The sequence below is a fragment of the Ursus maritimus genome, unplaced genomic scaffold (assembly GCF_017311325.1).
Source record: "Ursus maritimus isolate PB19 unplaced genomic scaffold, ASM1731132v1 scaffold_20, whole genome shotgun sequence".
In the NCBI taxonomy this organism is placed as follows: domain Eukaryota; kingdom Metazoa; phylum Chordata; class Mammalia; order Carnivora; family Ursidae; genus Ursus; species Ursus maritimus.
Genome location: NW_024424453.1, coordinates 47,926,124 through 47,946,740, shown reverse-complemented (window position 1 = coordinate 47,946,740; position 20,617 = coordinate 47,926,124). Strand labels below are relative to the sequence as shown.

Here is a 20,617-nt window from a genome sequence, read left to right as displayed (position 1 = left end):
ATGAGCTTCCTTCCATATGTATTTTAGTGAACATTTGTTCACATTTCTATTGAATGTATATTTAGAGGTCAAATTGCTGACTCATGGTATATACTATGTTCAGCTTCAATAGCTACTACCTGTTTTCCAAAGTATCTGTGCCAACTTACATTCCCACTAGAAGTTTTTGAAAGTTCCATGCTCTACATCCTCACCAACTCTTAATTCAAAAATCTGGTTTAATTAAAGACAGATTATTCAATATTTATTAGCCTCCAGGCTATAGCTTAAAAATTTACAAAAAGGCAGGATTTCATTTTTTAAAAAAAGGATTATGACTTGGTTTTTTTAGCTAAAGAAACTGAAATATATTTTTTATTATGTTTAGTTAGCCAACATATAGTACTTCATTAGTTTTTGATGTAGTGTTCAACAAAACTGAAATACATGTTAGGCAACTTACGTATATTATTGCCAGAATTTTCTAATAAAGAATCACCTTTATTTTTCCCTTTGCTATTGGTAATATTTTTTTGAAATCACCATGAATGGGAACAAATTCTCTGTACAATCCCAATCGTTGTGTATTTCTGACTGCCCTGTAGACCACACTGTTGATTTCCAACTCTGAGGAACTAAGTGGTCTAAACTCTGGAAAGAATCTGAGTTAAGCAATTGTGCTCATCGAGAACTAAATGCATGTAATCACTTCCATATAATAAAGTATTGATCAGCAGCCTTGAACACAGTTTGTGCTAACATCTCAAACAATGTTATGCTCCTTGGAGTGCTGGATCTTCAATTTCATGTATTCCAGTCATGCTCAAGAAGAGATAATTAGAAGTTTTCCCATGGGTTATAGCATTAAAAACTATTTTTTTATGAAGCCCGTAGGTTGCAATGGTACCTTTCCTACCATAATACGGGCTGTAGTTATTACGATGGCATTTCATGTTTTATAAATAAACTAATTAAATGCCTACATACATATAAGTACAGATACTTATAAATACTGGATCTTAACAAATTCTCCATGGGGTTACTGTTCACTAGGACAAAGAATCAATAAGCAACACTGGAGCAGGTAAGAGCTCAATGAAAGACTGAGAAATCATTGCTGAGAAAGTGACCATCACAGAGTTTCTGGTAATAGTGGGTATGATTATTTAGATTAACTCTCTCACTGAAAACAGTCCAAGATGCCAGACAAAATATAAAAGAACACAATCTTAAAAGTATTTGAGATCTGCAAAAGACTGGGGAAACTTTCAGAGCAATTTCTTCAATGAAAGCCTTAACTAGAGAGTGGAGTAGACCATGTGAGCACATATCTGATTGTGCCACGGAGGTGCCTACCAGTAATAACACAAGTGCACACTCCAGGGGGGGCCACCAGGGCCAGGGAGAAAGGTGTGAGTCCAGGACTTCCCAGCATACGCAGTTTTGTGTCATCTCCTACCCTGAGCTGGGCACTGAGGAGGGGGAATTACACTTTCAGAGTAATGGAGAAATCAGATCTAGTCACCAGCCCCTCCACACACATTCACACTCCTGGGAACTGCTGAGGAGACTGCCCTGGGAAGTTATGATCTCAGACCTATCATCTGTATTTTACTTAAAGGTCTGTATTTTCTTTAAAGAAAAGAGAGCTTCTTTTTAAGTCCAGCTTTCAATAAGTTAACATGCATACTGTAAATTTTAGGGTAAGTGGTAGAAGAACAGGGAGTACCTACATACTAACCTTCTACAGAGAAAACAGTAATGCAAAGGAAAAAAAAGTAAGTCATTAGGAAGAAAGATAAATTAGAGGTGAGAAAAGAGAAAATATGAATGACAAAGTCTGAAAGAAGATGGTACAGTGAAGCCCAATATACTAACAATTACAGTAACTGTAAATGGAGTACATGCTCCAGTGAAAAGTTAAATATTGATCAAATTAGACTTTTTAAAAATACTATACAATATTCACATGACACAGATCTAAAATATAAGGATAGAGAGCTGTTGGAAGGGGAAAAAATGAAAGAGCTAGATCAGCAAATATGAAGTAAAATAAAGTATGTGTGATTATATTAAATGAGACAAAACAGGCCTTAAGGCAAAAAGCATTACTAGAAATAAAGGTCACTTCACAATGAAACAAAGGTCAATTTCATCAAATGACACAGAGTTTTAAATTTTCATGCACCTAATAACATGGCCTCAAAACACAAAATAAAAACAGAATTACACAAGGAGAAATAAATAAATAAATAGCCTTAAAGGAGACTTATACACACCCTCTCTCAGTAAGTTATAGAAAAATGACACAGAAGTCAAATCAAAATCACAGAAATACCCGGACAAGCATTTCATAAACGAATATTCTCAAATAGCCAACAAACATTTGAAAAATAATTCAGCCTCATTAGTAGTCTTGATCCTACCATTTAAAACTATGGTGAAATATCACTAAGTATTCATTCATTAAAAAGCCTGAAACAACAGGAGTTGAGAAGGATGTGGGGATCAGGTACTGCACTGCTGGTGTGAATATAAACTAGCACCGCCTCTTTGGAAAACACTATGGCATCTTCTAGACAAAATGAGTTTGTAAATATTCTATAACCACTAGTTCCATTCCTAAGCATGTATCCTAGAAATACTGCATGCTTATGTGGTGCAAAATACAAAAACAAGAGTCTCCACAGCAGGTTTTTGTAAATGCCAAAAACCAGAAAGAACTTAATGCCTATCAAGAAAAAAATAAGTAGGGGCGCGTGGGTGGCTCAGTAGTTAAGCGTCTGCCTTCGGCTCAGGGCGTGATCCCAGAGTCCTGGGATCGAGGCCCTCATTGGGCTCTCTGCTCTGCTGGGAGCCTGCTTCTTTCTCTCCCACTCCTCCTGCTGTGTTCCCTCTCTCGTTGGCTGTCTCTCTGTGTCAAATAAATACATAAAATCTATTTTAAAAAAGAAAAAAATAAGTAAACTGTGATATCTGCATATACTCAGATTTCAACATTGGGATATAACACACTGATGAAAAATTAAACCATAAATATACTTAACAACACAGATATCCTACAAACGGAGCGAAAAAAGTGAGTCACAGATGAACACATAGAGTATTGATCCAAAGTGCAAAAGCAGGCAAAACCCTCTCTTGTTTAGGACTGCACACACAGGCCTACAGAGGAATACATGGGAGTGATGACTAGGAATGTCAGAATGGCGGCCCCTCTCCCGGGAGGAAAGGAATCATGATTGACGGGAATTCAGGGCTGTGGTCATGGTTTTTTAACTGAGTGGCAATTTCTTGAGCACTAGCTTTGCAACTATTTGTTACACTACACACATTTTAAGACACTTTTAAAGAGGAGGAGGAGGAAGAGGAGAAGAAAACAACCATAAATTGGGTAGAAATTTTCTACCCTCAAAAAATTATTATTCCCTCTCTCTTGAAACATGTCCTCAGAGTCCCCACTGCCATGTAAGAAGTCAGGCCACCCTGAAGTCACTCTGCTGGAGAGACCACATAGAGAATGGAGAGAGGTGCCTGAAGAGTCCCAGCTGGAGGCAGACATGTGAGTGAATGAGCCTTCAGATGATTCCAGTCCCAGGAACCGCTGACCACAAGCACTTGAAAGACCCCAAGTTAGAACTGCCTTATTGAGTTCATCAACCCCTAGAACCATTAGAGAAAACAGGAAAATGATAACTAGAGTACTCGTCTTACCTGCCTTCTTTTCTTGAGGCTTTCTGCAGCTGAGAATGAAATCACAGAGCCTCTCCTCCCTCCTCAAAAGTCAGCGCGTGACTCACCTAAGGAGCCTCTGAGGCAGAGGTTCTGAAATGTGTGCAATTTCGCTGCCCAGAAGACATCTGGCAATTTGTAAAGACCTTTCCGTTGGTCTCTGAAGGGGAAAGGAATGGGTGCTACCCACATCTAGTGGGTAGAGGCCAGGGACATTGCTAAACATCCTACAATGCCCAGGACAGTCACCACAAGGAACGGTCCATCCCCACATGCCCATAGTGCCAAGACTGAGAAACTCTGCTCTAAGAGTTTATGCAATTGGGTACAACAAATAACCAGGAAAGAAACAAGAAGAACCAAGCTGGGGGTAAGGTGTGGAACAGAAGGAAAACCCAATAACGAGCATAGGAAATCCCAAAGAAGTCAACAAGGAGGGAAGACACTTCTATGTTCATCTTGTCAGGGGGGCAGATTTTCTGAATGGTTATTTCATGTGAGGAACATATATGAACCAGATATATGTAAATTAGTCTCTTTACATACAGAACTACCAAGAGAAAAAAAAAAGAAATCTTTCTCACAAGCTACCGGAACTGACCGTAGAGCAATAGTCTTTCAACAAAATAGGATATTGTATTATTGCTTCAAAAGCCGACAACGTGATCTTGATAAATTCTTCTGATGCCATCAGTCCTAGGAATACAGTTAATTATTACAGGTGCTTATTTCCATGTGCAAAATCACTGTATCAAAGTACCTCAAACAAAGATGTAAAATGTCCCATAGTCTACTCACCTATCGCTCCATCTATGTTAGTTTCTCCTGAGTCTACAGATTTAATATGACTCTGTAAAAAATAAAAATTCATAAGTGAGGATTTCAAAATAACTCTGAAAGAAAATTTAATGTTTTCCCCAAAACTGCACCTATCATTCTTACTGAAATAATTCCTGGAAGGCATTAAATACCATATACAATTTATAAACACGATAATCATAGTCTTAAAATATGATATGAAGTTATATATATATATATATATATATATATATATATATATAATAAACCATAGTCATTTTTAAACACGCAGATCACTATCCATAAGATTTAATGTTGGAATAAACTCAATAGCAATAAAAGCACAGAAAGGTCAATCTATAAAAGTGAGGACGATCCAGTTGATACATAACCATTTCCAATATGCTACACTTATTCACTCACTACCTTGGAAGTGGGTATGGATGCACCGAATCAGGCGAAACAATCCTCTCGAAGGAAGATCAAGTCTTATCTACCCTGAGTGCACACTGCATCGAGATGCAGCAGCTCAAGGACTGCCTTCAAAGTTCACCACTGGTGTTAGTCCCGCTTATATACATCCTACCCCAACCCTAACCCCTGCCCCGTGCCTCTGTGCAGGAAGACCCCCAACACTGTTCTAGAAGCAGGCCTGAGCAGCTCGGCTTTGAGCTCCCTGCATGTACTCCCAGTCCCCAGCTGAATGCACCGCACAGAAGAGGTACTCTGTGAACACGATCTGAATGAAACAGTAATAATAAGCAGTGTGGCCATGATAGTGACGTGCGGAAGCACTACAACTGGGTTCTGGCCCCTGGCTCACAAAAGAATACATATCTAATATTTTATATGTAATAACAAATAACAAGTAAAGTATAAGATTACCCTGGTATAAAAAAACAAATAAGCAATTAGTCTGGAGGGAAAATGAGTTTACTCTGGTCCAATGGTTCTTCCTAAAATACTTGTAAATATAAACAACTATATATAACATACATAAAAGAACATATGTGTAGGTTTCTGGGCTATAAAAAATAAAGAAAATCCTTAAACCCATATTAGTTAAGAACTAAGACAGCCCAGGGGCACCTGGGTCGCTCAGTCAGTTGAGCATCTGACTCGATCTCAGCTCAGGTCTTGATCTCAGGGTTGTGAGTTCAAGCCTTGTGCTGGGCTCCATGCATAGCATGGAGCCTACTTTAAGAAAAAGAAAAAAAGAACTTAGACATTCCCAATTCTTTGCATGAGCTTCCTCTACCCCATGTCATGTATTTGCAGATAACCACTGTCATGAATTTATCATTTTCTTGGCATTTTTAATAGTTTTACTAGATAGACATGTGTCCCTAAACAGTATACTATTTGGGTACTTTTGAACTTCACTGAAATGGTATCAAACTGTACATAGTTTATAAAAATAGGACAGTATACAGCCATTAAAATGTGGGGGGGAAGAAATTTTTATAAGTTATGGGAAAATGCTTAAGAGTCAAAATTAAATAGAAAAAAACTGGGGCACCTGGGTGGCTCAGTCAGTTAAGTATCTGACTAGGTTTCGGCTCAGGTCATGATCTCAGGAGCCCCACATCCCTGCATTGGGCTCCCCGAGCTCAGCAGGGGGTCTACTTCCCCTCTCCCTTTGCCCCTGCCCCTGCTTGCTCTCTCACTCTAATAAATCTTTAAAAAGTTAAATAGAAAAAAGACAGAATACAAATCTATATACATACATATACTCACAGCATAATTTCAACCACATGTGTCAGTGTAAGGCATATATATATATATGTTACACACATACAGTTTTCTACACAGAGATGCATATAAGTGAATTGAAAACACTCTAAACAACAGTATGTTAACAACAGGGTTGTTGCTGAGAATGGTGGAGTTATGGGTGATTTTTTCCTTCAAATCTCCCTATAATTTTCTGCGTTTTCTTGAATAAGCATATATTTTATAAGTTAAATAAATATTTAAGACAAAATCTCAAAGACATATGCTCTTTGAAAGCTGAACATATGAGACACTTATATATTGTTTTTTCAGTCTATGACTACAAAACAAAAAGACTAAAAAAGAAATAACATAGTAGGGGCGCCTGGGTGGCACAGCGGTTAAGCGTCTGCCTTCAGCTCAGGGCGTGATCCCGGCGTTATGGGATTGAGCCCCACATCAGGCTCCTCTGCTAGGAGCCTGCTTCTTCCTCTCCCACTCCCCCTGCTTGTGTTCCCTCTCTCGCTGGCTGTCTCTATCTCTGTCGAATAAATAAATAAAATCTTAAAAAAAAAAAAAAAAGAAATAACATAGTAAATATTAAGAAAAAGGCAATGTAAGCCTGTCATGATAATTTGGTTGAAATAATTTCACAAAATTCCAAAATGGGCACATCACTTTTGCCGAGTAAATATGGATTTGATGTTGAATAAAATATTCAGAAAAAGATGTCTTTTGACTTAAATAATTCTATTTAAAGGTCTATGGATTACTAAGAAAGAAGGCATAGCACAGTGTTTATACTATGATCTTTCCTGTGTATATATTTTTAAATATAGATAATACACAAACACAGAGGAGGACAAAAATTTCTGAGGAAGACTCACAGGAAACCACCAGCAGAGGTTTCCTTTAGGAAGACAGAATGCTGGCCTGGGAGGTGGGCTTTCACGTTTCATTTTCTGCCCTTCTGCAGAGCTGGAATTTTCTAGCCATATATGTATATTAATTTTTTTTCTTTTTTAATGTCAAGAATGGTTATCTAGATAGTGAAATTATGGGCTTCTTTTAACTTTTTTTCTTCCTTATACTTCCTATTTAATTTAAAAAATCCCTCCGAGTGTTTCATTGATTTATCGATTTTAATGTCTTTTGATACATTTCTTCTAGTAAGCATGAAGGTGTAAAATTAGGAAAATCAGCTAGATGTGCTGAGAGAGGGCTCACTTGAGATGAGCAGTCAGGAATTTAAAGTGAGACCAGTTGCAAAAAAATAAAGAAAAAGAAAAAACGAAAGTGAGACCAGTTATTTCATTGAGTTTTTCTCTAGCCATATTTAGCCACTCAAAGCAGGAGGCGGAGAATTACACTGAACCAGAATTAGGGTTTGCCAGAGCAGGACACTGGAGGAAGAAAAAAAAGGGAGTAACAGGTTTGCGTAAGGCAATAAAGGGGGCTTAGCAAGGGACTCGAAGCTGAGTGAAGAGAAAAGTGAAGTCGTCAGCCCTTGGGAGGACAGGATGGTAAGCGGAAAGTGCTAAGACCAATCCAAGTCTCAGAGGACTCGAAGGGCTGCTGGACATGGGGAGCAGAGGAAGTGAGGTGAAAATCAGGGGTGGTGGCCAGGCAGTGTGGCGCTGGAAATGTCATGGGTGCAGGCAGCTGAGAGAGGGAAGACGAGCTCCTGAGGGAAGAGGTGGTGGAGAGGCTGAGAGGCTGAGGAGTTGGAAGTCCATGGTGAAATCTGTTTTTCCAAGAATGCGGACAGACGCAGCACGGAGACACTGGCAGTGAGCAGTCCTGGGAGATTCTGAGGAATGAGGGGCAATGATCCAGGAATCTGTATGAGCACAGCACAGGGCGTAACACAGGCCATCTTCTGAGGGCATGAGCTTCAAAGCTGGGAGTCTTAGCAGAGGAACAGAAAGGACGGACACCTGCCCCACAGCCAGGCTCCCTGGATGGAGGAGTGTGGGCAGAAAATGGCGCCATCTACAGGGAAAAGCTGCGCCTCGCGGGCAGGCCGGCGCTCAGCCATATCACTCAGTACCACTTCAAAGAAGCTGGGAAGGAGCTCCTACAGCAAACTATGCATATGAATTCACTCATGGTTCATAGAAGGCGGGGGAGGGGGGTCATAGTAAGAACATCTGTGTGGCAGTGAACAAGTACATAGTATCATATTTTTTAAAATGTTAAGAGCGCCCTGCTCTGCTGTATCTACTACAACTGAAGTCAATACCTATCAACAAACCAACTCCCACTTAAAATAAAAATCTGCAGGGGCGCCTGGGTGGCACAGCGGTTAAGCGTTTGCCTTCGGCTCAGGGTGTGATCCCGGCGTTATGGGATCGAGCCCCACATCAGGCTCCTCCGCTATGAGCCTGCTTCTTCCTCTCCCACTCCCCTGCTTGTGTTCCCTCTCTCACTGGCTGTCTCTATCTCTGTCAAATAAATAAATAAAATCTTTAAAAAATAATAATAATAAATAAATAAAAAATAAAAATCTGCAGAAGGCAGGAAGTGTGTCTCCTTTCAAATAAGTGTCTCAATGCCCAGGATAAGTAAAGATTGACTAATAATGGAGATTATAATTATACTTTTGTATAAAAACCTATCAGAATAATTTTATCATTTCTTATATTTGAAAGTTAGAATTGTGAAGTCTTTTTTGTAGAAAACTTTAGCCACCACACTGTCATTATTGCACTTTTAAAAACTAACGAGGCCAGGACTTAAGGAAAAAATCCACAACAAAATCCTCTTCCTCAGCTCATTAATCAAGAGCATTTTCAAAAGGACACAAGAAACACAGTGAACATTAGGTTAATACACAACACGAGTTCCCGAGCGCATTTCCTTAATGCCATTGCTTCCTATTTCCCAGCCCAATTCATTGGAGGTCCCACAGAACTATGGTATTCACCACAGGATTTCCCCATAACACTTGCCCAGCGGCTCACACTATCCCTAGATACTTTTTTTAAAAACTGGAGAGAGAGGTGGGTATGATGACACACTGCTTCTGTTAATCAGAAGGGAAAATAGCAATTACCAGCTATGTAGTCCTCTTTTGCCTGGACCCTTTGAAAGCTTAATCATGGTTTAAAGGTGCCCTGCTAAATAGTTTCCAAATATCCACCTCTTCAAAATATAAGATGACCAAAACTTCATTTTAGTTGGGAAAAATATGTTTACAAAATGTTAATTCTTATACTCATGTGTCCACATGTAAGAAGTATCCCGAATTTTTTCTACCAAAAAATAAAAATAAAATAAAAGAGGTCTACGGGTCAAATAGGCAAACCATGCCTGGTGCCAGCGTGAGAAGTGAGACCAACAGGAAGCACAATTCCACCGCTCCCTCCAGCCCAGCTCCTTCAGAACCCTTCTCACGAGTGGCCACCACACCAGCCTGACTGCTGTTTCCATAGCAGTGGAAGGCAGGCCAGCAGCTCCTGGAGAGCTGCTTTCAAGGAAGCACAAGAGGTTCTGGACAGCAAATTGCCACTGGATACAACCACTAAAGATGAACCACACTAGAATATCTCAAATTAAGGCAAATCAAGCTACTCTACCAGATATATTTCGAAAAATACTAAAAATAACATTTATCTCCAGATAGAACAATAAGGCTTTCAAAACACAGTGCTAAATACACAAGAATGACCTGCCCCCTCAGGCCACCAGGACAGAGGGTGCCCCGTGCTCTGGACAGTTTCTACAGGACTGCTCTACTGAACACTGTGCAACCCCTTCTCTCCTCACAAAACAAAACCAACAAATAAAACCTCTCAAATAAGTTCAGGAAACCTTTGCCAAAGCAAAATTTAAAAGAATTATTTCAAAGCACAAAACTCAAGAGGCTTTCATATGCTAATCTAAGAAGCTGGAAGATGTTGGATGAGTTGACTTTGCCTGGTGGCATCAGTAGGGCACCGTAACTTCAATAACACCTTTGACATCTTCTGGATAAATTACGAATCAATTTGCAGAAGTAACAACCGACTCTCAACAGTTCATAATAAATGCACAAGAACTCTGTAGATAACTAAATCCAGGTCCTTCATTTTAGTCAATACCTCTTTCCAACACTAAGCATAAGAACGATGAACACACAGCTAAGGCCAAATAACAGATGTGATGAGAAAAATAATGAAAAAATTCTGGGACTGGCCATGATCCAAACTAGGAAAACAGCCTGAAGAAAGCCAAAAGACCTTTTCCATTTTATTTGCCTAAACTCTACCTGAGTGACATTATCTAGGGAAAAAACTGCTAAAGATTTTCCAAAATCCTAATTACCTTTCAACCAGGCAAGTTATTTTCCATTCCCTAAAAGGGCCTATATTAAGAAGACCCTACAGACTACCTCCCAATCTACACAGAGTTCGTCCAATCTTGGGAGAAGATGAGGAGATCCCTCCTTGGTGTGGCTTCCTCCTTGTCCAGAGCATAGTATTACATGGAGCATATGTGCTCTCCCTAAAATACACACACGTAATTCCTGAAAGTCCATAAAGACTTTTAGTTGGAGACACGTGCTGGTTCCTTGAAAACCTAGAGTGTACTCCGTTAACGTAGGCAGAGAAAAGTATTCCACAGGAGAAAAAAATAAGAGAACAAATAAGAACAATTATCTGCATCCCAAATAAATAAACACTGGGCCTAAAGATTCCAAGATAGCTACAAGGGCAAAATTACCATTTCCAGGCAATGACAGCTCGGTGCAGTGGGATCAGAGAATTATGGTCATGCCAAAATGATACCTATATACCACTTAAAAACAGATTAAAAGGCAAATTAAAGAAGGTAGTAAGTGAAATTCTAATAATTTGCAAATCCATGAATGTCCAACAACGAAAATTACATACTTTGCAGAATTTGGGATTCAAGGCACGTAGGATGATAAAGATTTGAAATTAGGTATAAAGGGACCCTAACTGCATTGCCTGAACACACTTCTTAAAAAATCAGTGATCTCCACTCAACATTTGTACTTCAAAACTTCATATTTTACTCTATGATGAACCTTCTAGAAAACTACACTCTCCCTGATTGAGGACAATCATTTGTCCTACACTCTCAATGATTGAGGACAATCATTTTTTTGTATTCCAAACTTAAAATAACGTGGAGATGTTTACTTCATTTTAACTAGAAATCTCTATGGCGTTTTGAAAATCTCTGTTGAGCATTATTAATATCAAAGTAAGACTGGAGATGCCGTGAGACAAATGTCTCAGCCTCCTCTTTGTGTAGCTCCCCATTTTATCAATGATATATACTATAACTACTCCAGGAGAGGAAAAAAGATAACATAATTCATGAGCCACAATATAAACAAAAAGACTGTTTTTTGTGAGCAAAAATGAAGTGAAAGATAGGACAATGATTTGCTTTTCATTGCTACCCATCTCATCAAAATTACAGAAAAAGTTAAACTGAGCTTAACTTAGAGAAATGCCATCATAAAAAGAGACACTGCATGTAACCGGACAACATAAGCCAAAGTAAATAATGATGATAATATATTCCCAGCATTCCATTCTCACCAGGTTGATTATTTTAAATTTTTTCACGATGTTTAATACCAAAATCTATGAAAGTCTTTTCTATGGACTTATTTACCCTACTTGGGCGGTATCTGAACAAAATACATTATCAGGAGAGAATGTATTTTTTTCCAAATGTCAAATTTTATTACAGTCAACAGATAAAAATATAAAAAGGTCACGTCCCTAGAGACAAATAAATACCACAAGGATTTTAAAATTACTTCATTCTGAAACCAAATTCCACACACAGTAGAGACAGCCACATTTTTATTAGGAACGTGAAAAATTCAGCGTTACTCACAAGAAGAGTTCCATAACTGAAAAGGAATTCTTCCGTTACAACTTGAGGTCGAAATACCTGTGTGATGAGAGTTTCCATAGATTAAATCCTGAAAGCCACATACATGAAAACAAAATGAAAATGTTTTGTCTGAGTTGATATCTCTAAGATTCAGTTTACCAGAACGGGAGTCACCTTTATATTATTTTTTTGCTAATAAGATAGTACCTGGGAAGTTACGAGGTGAAGCACTATAGGCATCAGGGGTAGACACATCTTCAGCTGCTTCGCTTGGATTGTTGATGGGTGTTTACGACCGGAAACATTGGCCAAGGCGTTAAGAATGTCACCTGCAAAGCACATCCCAGAGCACACACAAAGGTTACAGATCACAAACACTTGGGGACCACTAGTCACTGCTTGAACACTCGTGGGGCTGCTGCAGTAATTACTCTCCAAATAAAAGAAGTGGGTAGGGGCTGTGTTATTTTATTCACAAATATTGAGATTATAATAGAAAGCTGTGGCCTCTGGGGACAGAATGGATATAAGCTTGATCTTTCATCTAGCAATTTTAAATAGTTTATAGTAGTGGTTTTCGATATGATTGTTCTTCCTTTTTTTTTTTTTTTTTTTTTTTTTTTTTAGTGAGGGGGGGCGCCTGGGTGGCACAGCGGTTGGGCGTCTGCCTTCGGCTCAGGGCGTGATCCCGGCGTTATGGGATCGAGCCCCACATCAGGCTCTTCCGCTATAAGCCTGCTTCTTCCTCTCCTACTCCCCCTGCTTGTGTTCGCTCTCTCGCTGGCTGTCTCTCTCTCTCTGTCAAATAAATAAATAAAATCTTTAAAAAAAAAAAAATTAATAGTGAGGGGTGCCTGGGTGGCTCAGTCAGTTAAGCAATCCAACTCTCCATCTCAGTTCAGATCTTGATCTCAGGGTCATGAGTTCAAGCCCCATGTTAGGCTCCACGCCCACCCTACTTAAAAAATACATAAGTGAACAGATTACAGACTGCAATTTTTAAATAATTGGATGGAAGGAAAAAAAAAGATCAATTCCTAAAACTTCCCATCAGATGATAAGTCCAATCATAAATAAAACTTGTGCTGTGGACATCTGAATCTTAGCGTCACATCCTAAAACAGGATGAGTGTGGCACTAAGAAACTCAACTACCAATTGACCAGACTATAGCCTTCAAGCTGAAATTTTATAAAAGGTTACAATCCCCCAAAAAAAAAAAAAGATTGAAATGTTCTATTTTCAGTCATTAACAGGCAAAAAAAAAAAAAATCTCTCAAAGTATTAGTAAGGAGCAAAAAGACAAAAAGATACTGTCAATCAGTCATGAAGACATTTTCATTATTCTGATTTAATACTCTAAATTTCTGAGTCTAAGCATATTTCACCATAAGAGATTAGATCAAATTTAACATTTTAAACATTTCTGGTTTATAGCTACATCTGCTGGAAAAGTATGGAATGGGATTTAAACAAAATGTACACATTCCTTAGATTATTTTAATGTCTCCAAATAACAATGAAATAAGAGATTAGCTGGAATAGACATCTTTTGCAAATCATTATTAGATATTTTTAATTTTTTTCAAACTCAAGAGAGTTCTAAACTTTGAACTTTAATATCAAAATTCTTTAATATTTAAGCGCTGATGCCTATGCCTTGTTCAATTCTCTAAACAGTAAATAAATGAGTGGCTATAACCTGAAGGAAAATTTTTTTCTTCAGAATTAGGCAGAGAGAAATCTTGAGTCACCCAAAATAAAAAGCATAAGTTCAATTTTAAGCTCTTAAGATGCTTTCCTTGTGTTTATTTTCCATAGAAATAGAGTTCTATGCCAGTTCACCGCATATAACACCTCAGTGTAACCTGTAGCCTGCTCATTGCCTCAGTCATGCCACTGATGCAAAATAACTGTAAAAACAGATAAAGCAAATCTTGAATTGAAATCTGGAAACTACACAATCAAGAAGAGGTGTCACTGCGCTTGCCTGTGATAAGGGAGAGGCAAGAGTAAAAAAGAGGCGAAGCCTGAAAGCCCACGCGCAGAAAGGGCCTCAGCAAGGGGCCTGCGCACGAGCCTCCGATTTACCCAGGATCCGTGGCAGTTCCTGCACGATGTGATGGATGAGAAGGTCCAGGCATTTGGACAGGTATTCATTGCTGCTTTGCTGCTCCTTGCCTGGAGTGGTCTTTCTGCTGTCTCTCTCAATGTACATCACCAGTCTACATACAGGAAAGTACAAAAGATTACCTCTCATGATAAAACAGTTGATAGCATCTGTCTGAAAATGCCACCAAGGCAAGTGTTTCCAGGGGGCACAGGCCCAATCATGCCGACATTTGGATTTGTAGCAATTTGTCAGGCACACTCTATTTTTGCCTTAGAAAAATCTACACGTTTATGCGGTAAGAAAATAAGGCAACTTTGAACATATCTGCCAACGTATTACAAAATAATGCCCTGATTTCACTTAGCCTTGGCCCGTGAAAAGAAACCGCATTCTTCAGATGACAGATGAAAAGCAGAAAAAGGCATCTGGGCAGAAGAGTGCTCTTGGAGTTTCAAAGGTTCAAAGAAGAACCACAAGTTGTCTGCACTTCTGCTGGTCATCAGTACTAAACTTGCTTGGAACCTCAGGCAAGTCACATGAATTCCGACTCCCTCAGTAAATTGTGTACATAAATCCAAAGAAATCGTTTCATTTCCACACCGGGCGATACGGATCGCAGACACTCTATCGAAACATCTGGATTTCACATGTCCCTTTGTCCCCTAGTTTTATGATCTCTGCCCTTTAACAAACATATGACTTCTTCAACCCACTGGCATTCAGTATATCAATCTCTGACCAACTGTGCCCAGCCCCAAGGAACATACTGGACCATCACTCCAGATACCGAGGGTGTGGTTGAGAACATTCAGGCTCATGTTTCGTCCCTTTTGCTGAACCCACCAGGCACCTTCCCAAATGCCCATTTCTCTTGATTCTTGAAAGGGCAGTGAGTTCACTGATGTCACGTGAAAGCCCCTTTACATCTCCTGTGTCATCATCCCTCATCATTCTTCTTCTCAACTCCCTTGTCCTCACTCATATCACCCAACGTCTACTTCCAAGAGAAAACTTCCCATCAACTCCTACCATCAAGTGGAAAGAGGTGGTTTTGTACATAACACAGATATGCATAAAGTATACTGAAATCATAACACTTAGCAGTCACAGTGGCTCTCTTCATAGATCTGGTCATGCTTTTTGTCGCTGTTGCTTACTATTACCTGGAGCTCTACATGAACACACACGGGCGACACCGAATCAAAAGTTTGTTTCGATCAACCAGTTAGTATCCTCTGATTACAGCGCTGGCCACACTCTTAACAAAATACATGGCATTCGTCAAAATGCAAGGAAAATACCCATGAATCGGCAGAAATGTATTGATACTACTTGAGGAATTCATAGCACCAAACTTCTTGATGGTGAGTAAACCACAGAAATGAGACCCTGAGACTTCACGATAAGTGGAATCTAAGAGCTTCAGCAGATGTGAGACAATGCATGGGGGCAGGCTGCTCAGCCAGTCAGCCTGGAGCTCCCAGAACATGCAGCACCACACACCATCGTTATGACTGGGAGCTTCTGAGACAAAGAGTAGCGACTTCAAGAACCTCTTGATTAGGTGGCCCTGTTCCTTCAGCCCAATCCAAGGAGTGGGGGACCTGAAAATACCAAGGCCAGGGAAACTCATCTTCCCTTACTGCTCCCTAAGCAGGGTTGCCTGACATCTCCCTGCTCAGCCTCACCATCTGCCCAACAGCTTTTCTGAAGTGAGAGAATATGGCATCTCCTCCAAGATGAGTATTTCAAACACACCCTCTAACCATAATCTGCTCTTGATCCTACTTGCACGTTCTTCCACTGTGACCGATCTTCAACTTCGGGGAAACTTCTAATTGAATCCATGACATTTTCTCCAATCCATCAGCCTTCTCTCTTCTTCACTTACTTCCTGCTTCGATTATATCCCATCGTCTACCATTTCAATACCTTCTTGTCCCCTGTCTTTTCTTTGCACCCATCTAGCCAAACGAACTCTGGATGTGTACAATGGTCTGCTTTCTGGATGCCTGCAGAGCAGGCTGCTGAAGCCAAACTCCACCATAAACATGTGGCACCACTACTGAATGGCCCAGAGAAACACCAGCAATCTGACTATATTTCATTGGTCAATGTATGCCCAGTCTATTTTCAAATTCTTCTTCTCTTCAAACCCCCAAGAGTCCACCCTGTCATGAGACTCTCAGTGAGTGATTTTGCCTCCTACTGTACAGAGAAAATAGAAAGCATCATGAAGGAACTCTCCCTCCTAATTCTTAACATGCACACCTACTGTGCACCCCATTCTACCCCCCTTTCCTCCCATCCCAACAGTGGACCTATCTCTCCTTCACTCTGCTTTAGATCTCAATCTCGCCCCCCTTCTCAGAACCTTAAAACTGCCTATTACTCATTTTCCCTTTTATATATTTACTTTCTCCCAGTTAACAAAATAATTTTCATGTTCTTGTAGCAACTTCCTCATTGCCTCTCTCGGCCCCTTCTCATCAAACCTCTTAAAAGAGAAATCTATACCTAGCACCCCCACAGTTCCTCCTACATGTTCCTCAACCCACCCCAGTCTGATTCAAGCTCATCACTCGCTTGAAGGTCACTGACAATCTCCATGACATCAAATCCAGCAGGCACCTGTCAGCAGCATTCAACACTGTTGCCACCCCTCCTACTCCTCTATATATCGTGACACCATACATTCCTAGTTTTTTTCTTCAGTTTCTTTAGTTGGTCCTTCTCTGTGTCTTTTGTTGACTCGTGCTCCTCAATGCTCAAGTTTATCAAGACTCAGTTCTAGATCTACTGCTCTTTTCTTACTACCATTTTACCCAAGCAATCTCAGCCCCATCAATGATTTGATTTCCACTATATACACAGATGTTTTCCAATTACATAGCTGCAGCCCAAGGCTGGTCTCTAAGCTACAGACCGATATATTCCACTGCTGATTTGACTTCTGCTTTTGTTTGTCTCAAAGGCATTTCAAAATCTACATATCCTAGATAAACATGATTATTATCCCAATAAACCTGGTTCTCTTTCAGAATATAACATCCCATTTTAAGGCATCACTCTCTACCCTATTAATACAAACCAGAAACCTAAGAGTTATCCTCATCACCTTCCTTTCTCTTACTTCCCATTCCATGTCAATCATTAAGTGCTCCCCAAACCCTTACACATTTCCACTTCCAATCAAGTGCAAGCTTCCATACTGCCTTCTCCTGGACAACTATGATAACCTCCTAGCTAGTGTATGTTCTTCTACCCTGTCATTTTAACCTTTATACACCCTACATCTATGTGGATCTTGTCTATCAAGTTGCTCTTGTGCTTAAAACCTTTCAGTGGAATCCCACTGTCCTTAACATGGGAGTTCTTAAAACTCCCTAACATGACCTTCAAGGACTACAGGGTCTGGCCCCCAACTGCACCTCCAGCTTTGTTTACTTTCCTCCCCTCCATTACACTGTTCCTCTTCCAGCCCCTCTCACCTTCCCAGCAACAAGGTATTGCCTCTCTGCCTACAAGGCTCTTCTCTTCTCTCCTGGCCAGTGAACTCCTACACATTCTTCCTCATTCGAAGACTTCCTTAAATTAAATCTCTCAATGATATAGTCTCATAGCACAGAATACATGAAGGCCTTTACCTAAGTACAGTTTTATAATGTAATTTTAATTATCTGATAATGTTTGTCATCCCAGGAAATTTAAAAATACCATAGGGCAAGAACTCTACCTGATTTTGCTCGCCACATCTTTCCACTTCTGAGCATAGTTCCTGACATAAAATAAGTGCTCAATAAATATTAGCTGACTAGACACATATCGCTCTTGAAACTGCCCTAAGACTTCACCTAGTTCTCTGAAGCAATTCCTTGGTCCTGACTTTTCCCAACGCCTTCTTCTTAATTTCACTGTTTGACAGGTTTGGCATTTATATTGCTGGGTTATATAGGAAGGAAGGAAGGAAGGAAGGAAGGAAGGAAGGAAGGAAGGAAGGAAGGAAGGGAGGGAGGGCGGGGAAGGGAGGGAGGGAGGAGAAGTGAGGGAGGGAGGGAGAAAATTTTTAAGAAAAGCTTTTTCTCGGGAAGAGATACCGTAAGCAAAATCAAAAGACAAATGAGGGAAAAAATACTCTCCATTTGGTTCCTCAAGGGATAACTGGATAAAGATTTGATATACAAATACAATGGAATATTATGCAGCAAGACAAAGGAAATCCTGCCATTTGAGACAACATGGATAGATTTTGAGGTCACTGTGCTAAGTGAAACAAGCCAGACAGAGAAGATAAATACTACATGGTATCATTTCTATGTGGAATCTAAAAAAAAAAAAAAAAAAAGTCAAACTCATAGAAACTGAGAGTAAAAAAGTAGTTGCCAGATGCTGGGGATGGGGGAATAAGGAGAGGTAGGTAAGACAGTACCAACTTTCCTCTATAAGAGCAATAAGATCTAGAGGATCTAATGTAAAACATGGTGACTATAGTTGAGAACCTTTAATGTATAATTGAAATTTACTAAGAGAGTAGAATTTAAAGGTTGTCAAAAAAAAAAGATAAATCTGTGAGTGGTGAATGTATTAATTAGCTAGATCAGGGAGTCGTTTCACAATGTCATCAAATCACCACAATCTACGCTTTAAATATCTCACAATTTTATATGTCAATTATACCTCAATAAAGCTGATTTTTTTTTTAAAAAAAGACAAACTCGGCAATATTTCCAATTCATATCACAAAAAACTATTTTATATGTATACACACACACACAAATACATACATACATATTTATGCCTCCCAGATATCAATTAGAATACAACTTAGAAGCCAAGAGAAAATATGGAGGATAGGAAAAGGCAGTATACAGAGAAGATAATATAAGTGGCCCAAGCAAGAAGATGCCCCACTTTGCCCATAATAAGAGAAATGTACAGTTGGCCCTTGAACAACGTGGGGGTTGAGGGTGCTGAGCCCCTGGCACAGTTGAAAATCCACATATAACATTTGACCGTCTCATCTGAAAAATCCTAACTACCCAATGGATTCCACTGAAAGGTTTTAAGCACAGGAGCAACTTGATGGACAAGATTGGAGCCACAACGGATCACTTCTTACTGTGATATGCAATTTCCTATAGAGACGAACTGCTGCTCAAGCACAGACCACTGGGGTCACATGATGTTTTAAGCGGATACTCCCAACACTTGAGCTCATTGCAACTGCTATAGGAAGTAGCTACAAAATTCTTGCAGTAGTACAGCATGCGCTACAGTGAGTTTTAGTAGCTGTGATTTAATACTGCATCTTTACATTGGTTTCTATCTCTCTCCACTACAAAGGGCACCCGGTATAGTCTGTATGCTTAAGTTGTGATAAATTTTAACATTTTTTTAAAAAGTTTATCTACTTATTTTAGAGAGAGGGAAAAAACGCACCCACGAGAAGGGGGAGGGGCAGAGGGAGAGAGAAGGTGGAAGCAGACTCCCTGCTGAGCTCACAGCCCTGTGTGGGGCTCATTCCCAGGGCGGAGATCACAACCTGAGCCAAAACCAAGAGTTGGACGCTTAACTGACTGAGCCATCCAGGTGCCCCAAGTTTTAACTTTTTATAATAGATTTATATGTATTTTATGGCAGTAAATGATAAAAGAGACTAGTATCTACATACGTTTTATGCATTCATGGCATACCCAAATTTTCCTTAATTTTTTCAATGTTTCTAAGCTATATGCTACATCTGTAAGTTTTTTTCAAATTGTCACAAATCTCCAAAAAATTTTCCAAAGTATTGAAAAAATCTGCATATAAGTGGACACATACAGTTCAAACCCATGTTGGTCAAGGGTCAACTGTATATTAAAATAACTCTTTTTAGCCTTCAAATGGCCAAACGCAGTAAGTTTGATAGCAAGGACGGCCATCAAGACTCTGGAGGATACCAACACCGTGGTGCTGCTGGTGGAAGTGGCACAAATCCCAGAGAGAGCAGGTTGGCAGTACCTTCAAAACTTAAAAAAATCTAGCAAATCTACCTCTAGGAAGAAATTATTCCATATATACTTGTATACATGTGACACATTCATGTTCTCCTACTTATAACAGTAAGATATTGAGGAAAGTGCTCAGCAAAAGAGGGTTGGTTGAATAAAATATGGTCCATCATTACACTGAAACTATTGGAAAAAAAAAAAACAAGGAAGCTCTCTATATACTATAGGGAAAGAACAATGTATAGGAGACACTGTTAAGTAAAATAAGCAAAGTCTGAGACAGTATTTTTTGTGTGTAAAGAGACAAATAGGACCTATATTCACATTTGCTTGGATAAAAAAGTCTCTGGAAGGATGCACAATCCATCAGCAAAAAAATAATAATGCTTAATTCTGCATGATGGTGCTCTGGGGCTATGGAACACTTTTGA

At 39.5% G+C, this 20,617-nt stretch overlaps 1 protein-coding gene across 4 annotated transcripts in view; it reads right to left on the bottom strand.

Moving 5' to 3' along the window:
- ULK4 (unc-51 like kinase 4) overlaps positions 1-20,617 on the bottom strand; it is a 596,079-nt gene that overhangs the window by 396,158 nt on the left and 179,304 nt on the right. For all 4 annotated transcript variants that reach the window (XM_040636925.1, XM_040636927.1, XM_040636926.1 and 1 more), the window contains 5 exons: positions 14,172-14,305; positions 12,289-12,410; positions 12,082-12,138; positions 4,510-4,561; positions 4,313-4,407 (listed from right to left, as the gene is read on the bottom strand). In XM_040636925.1, coding sequence (XP_040492859.1) covers positions 4,313-4,407; positions 4,510-4,561; positions 12,082-12,138; positions 12,289-12,410; positions 14,172-14,305 — 460 coding nt within the window. The remainder of the gene's footprint in view (positions 1-4,312; positions 4,408-4,509; positions 4,562-12,081; positions 12,139-12,288; positions 12,411-14,171; positions 14,306-20,617) is intronic.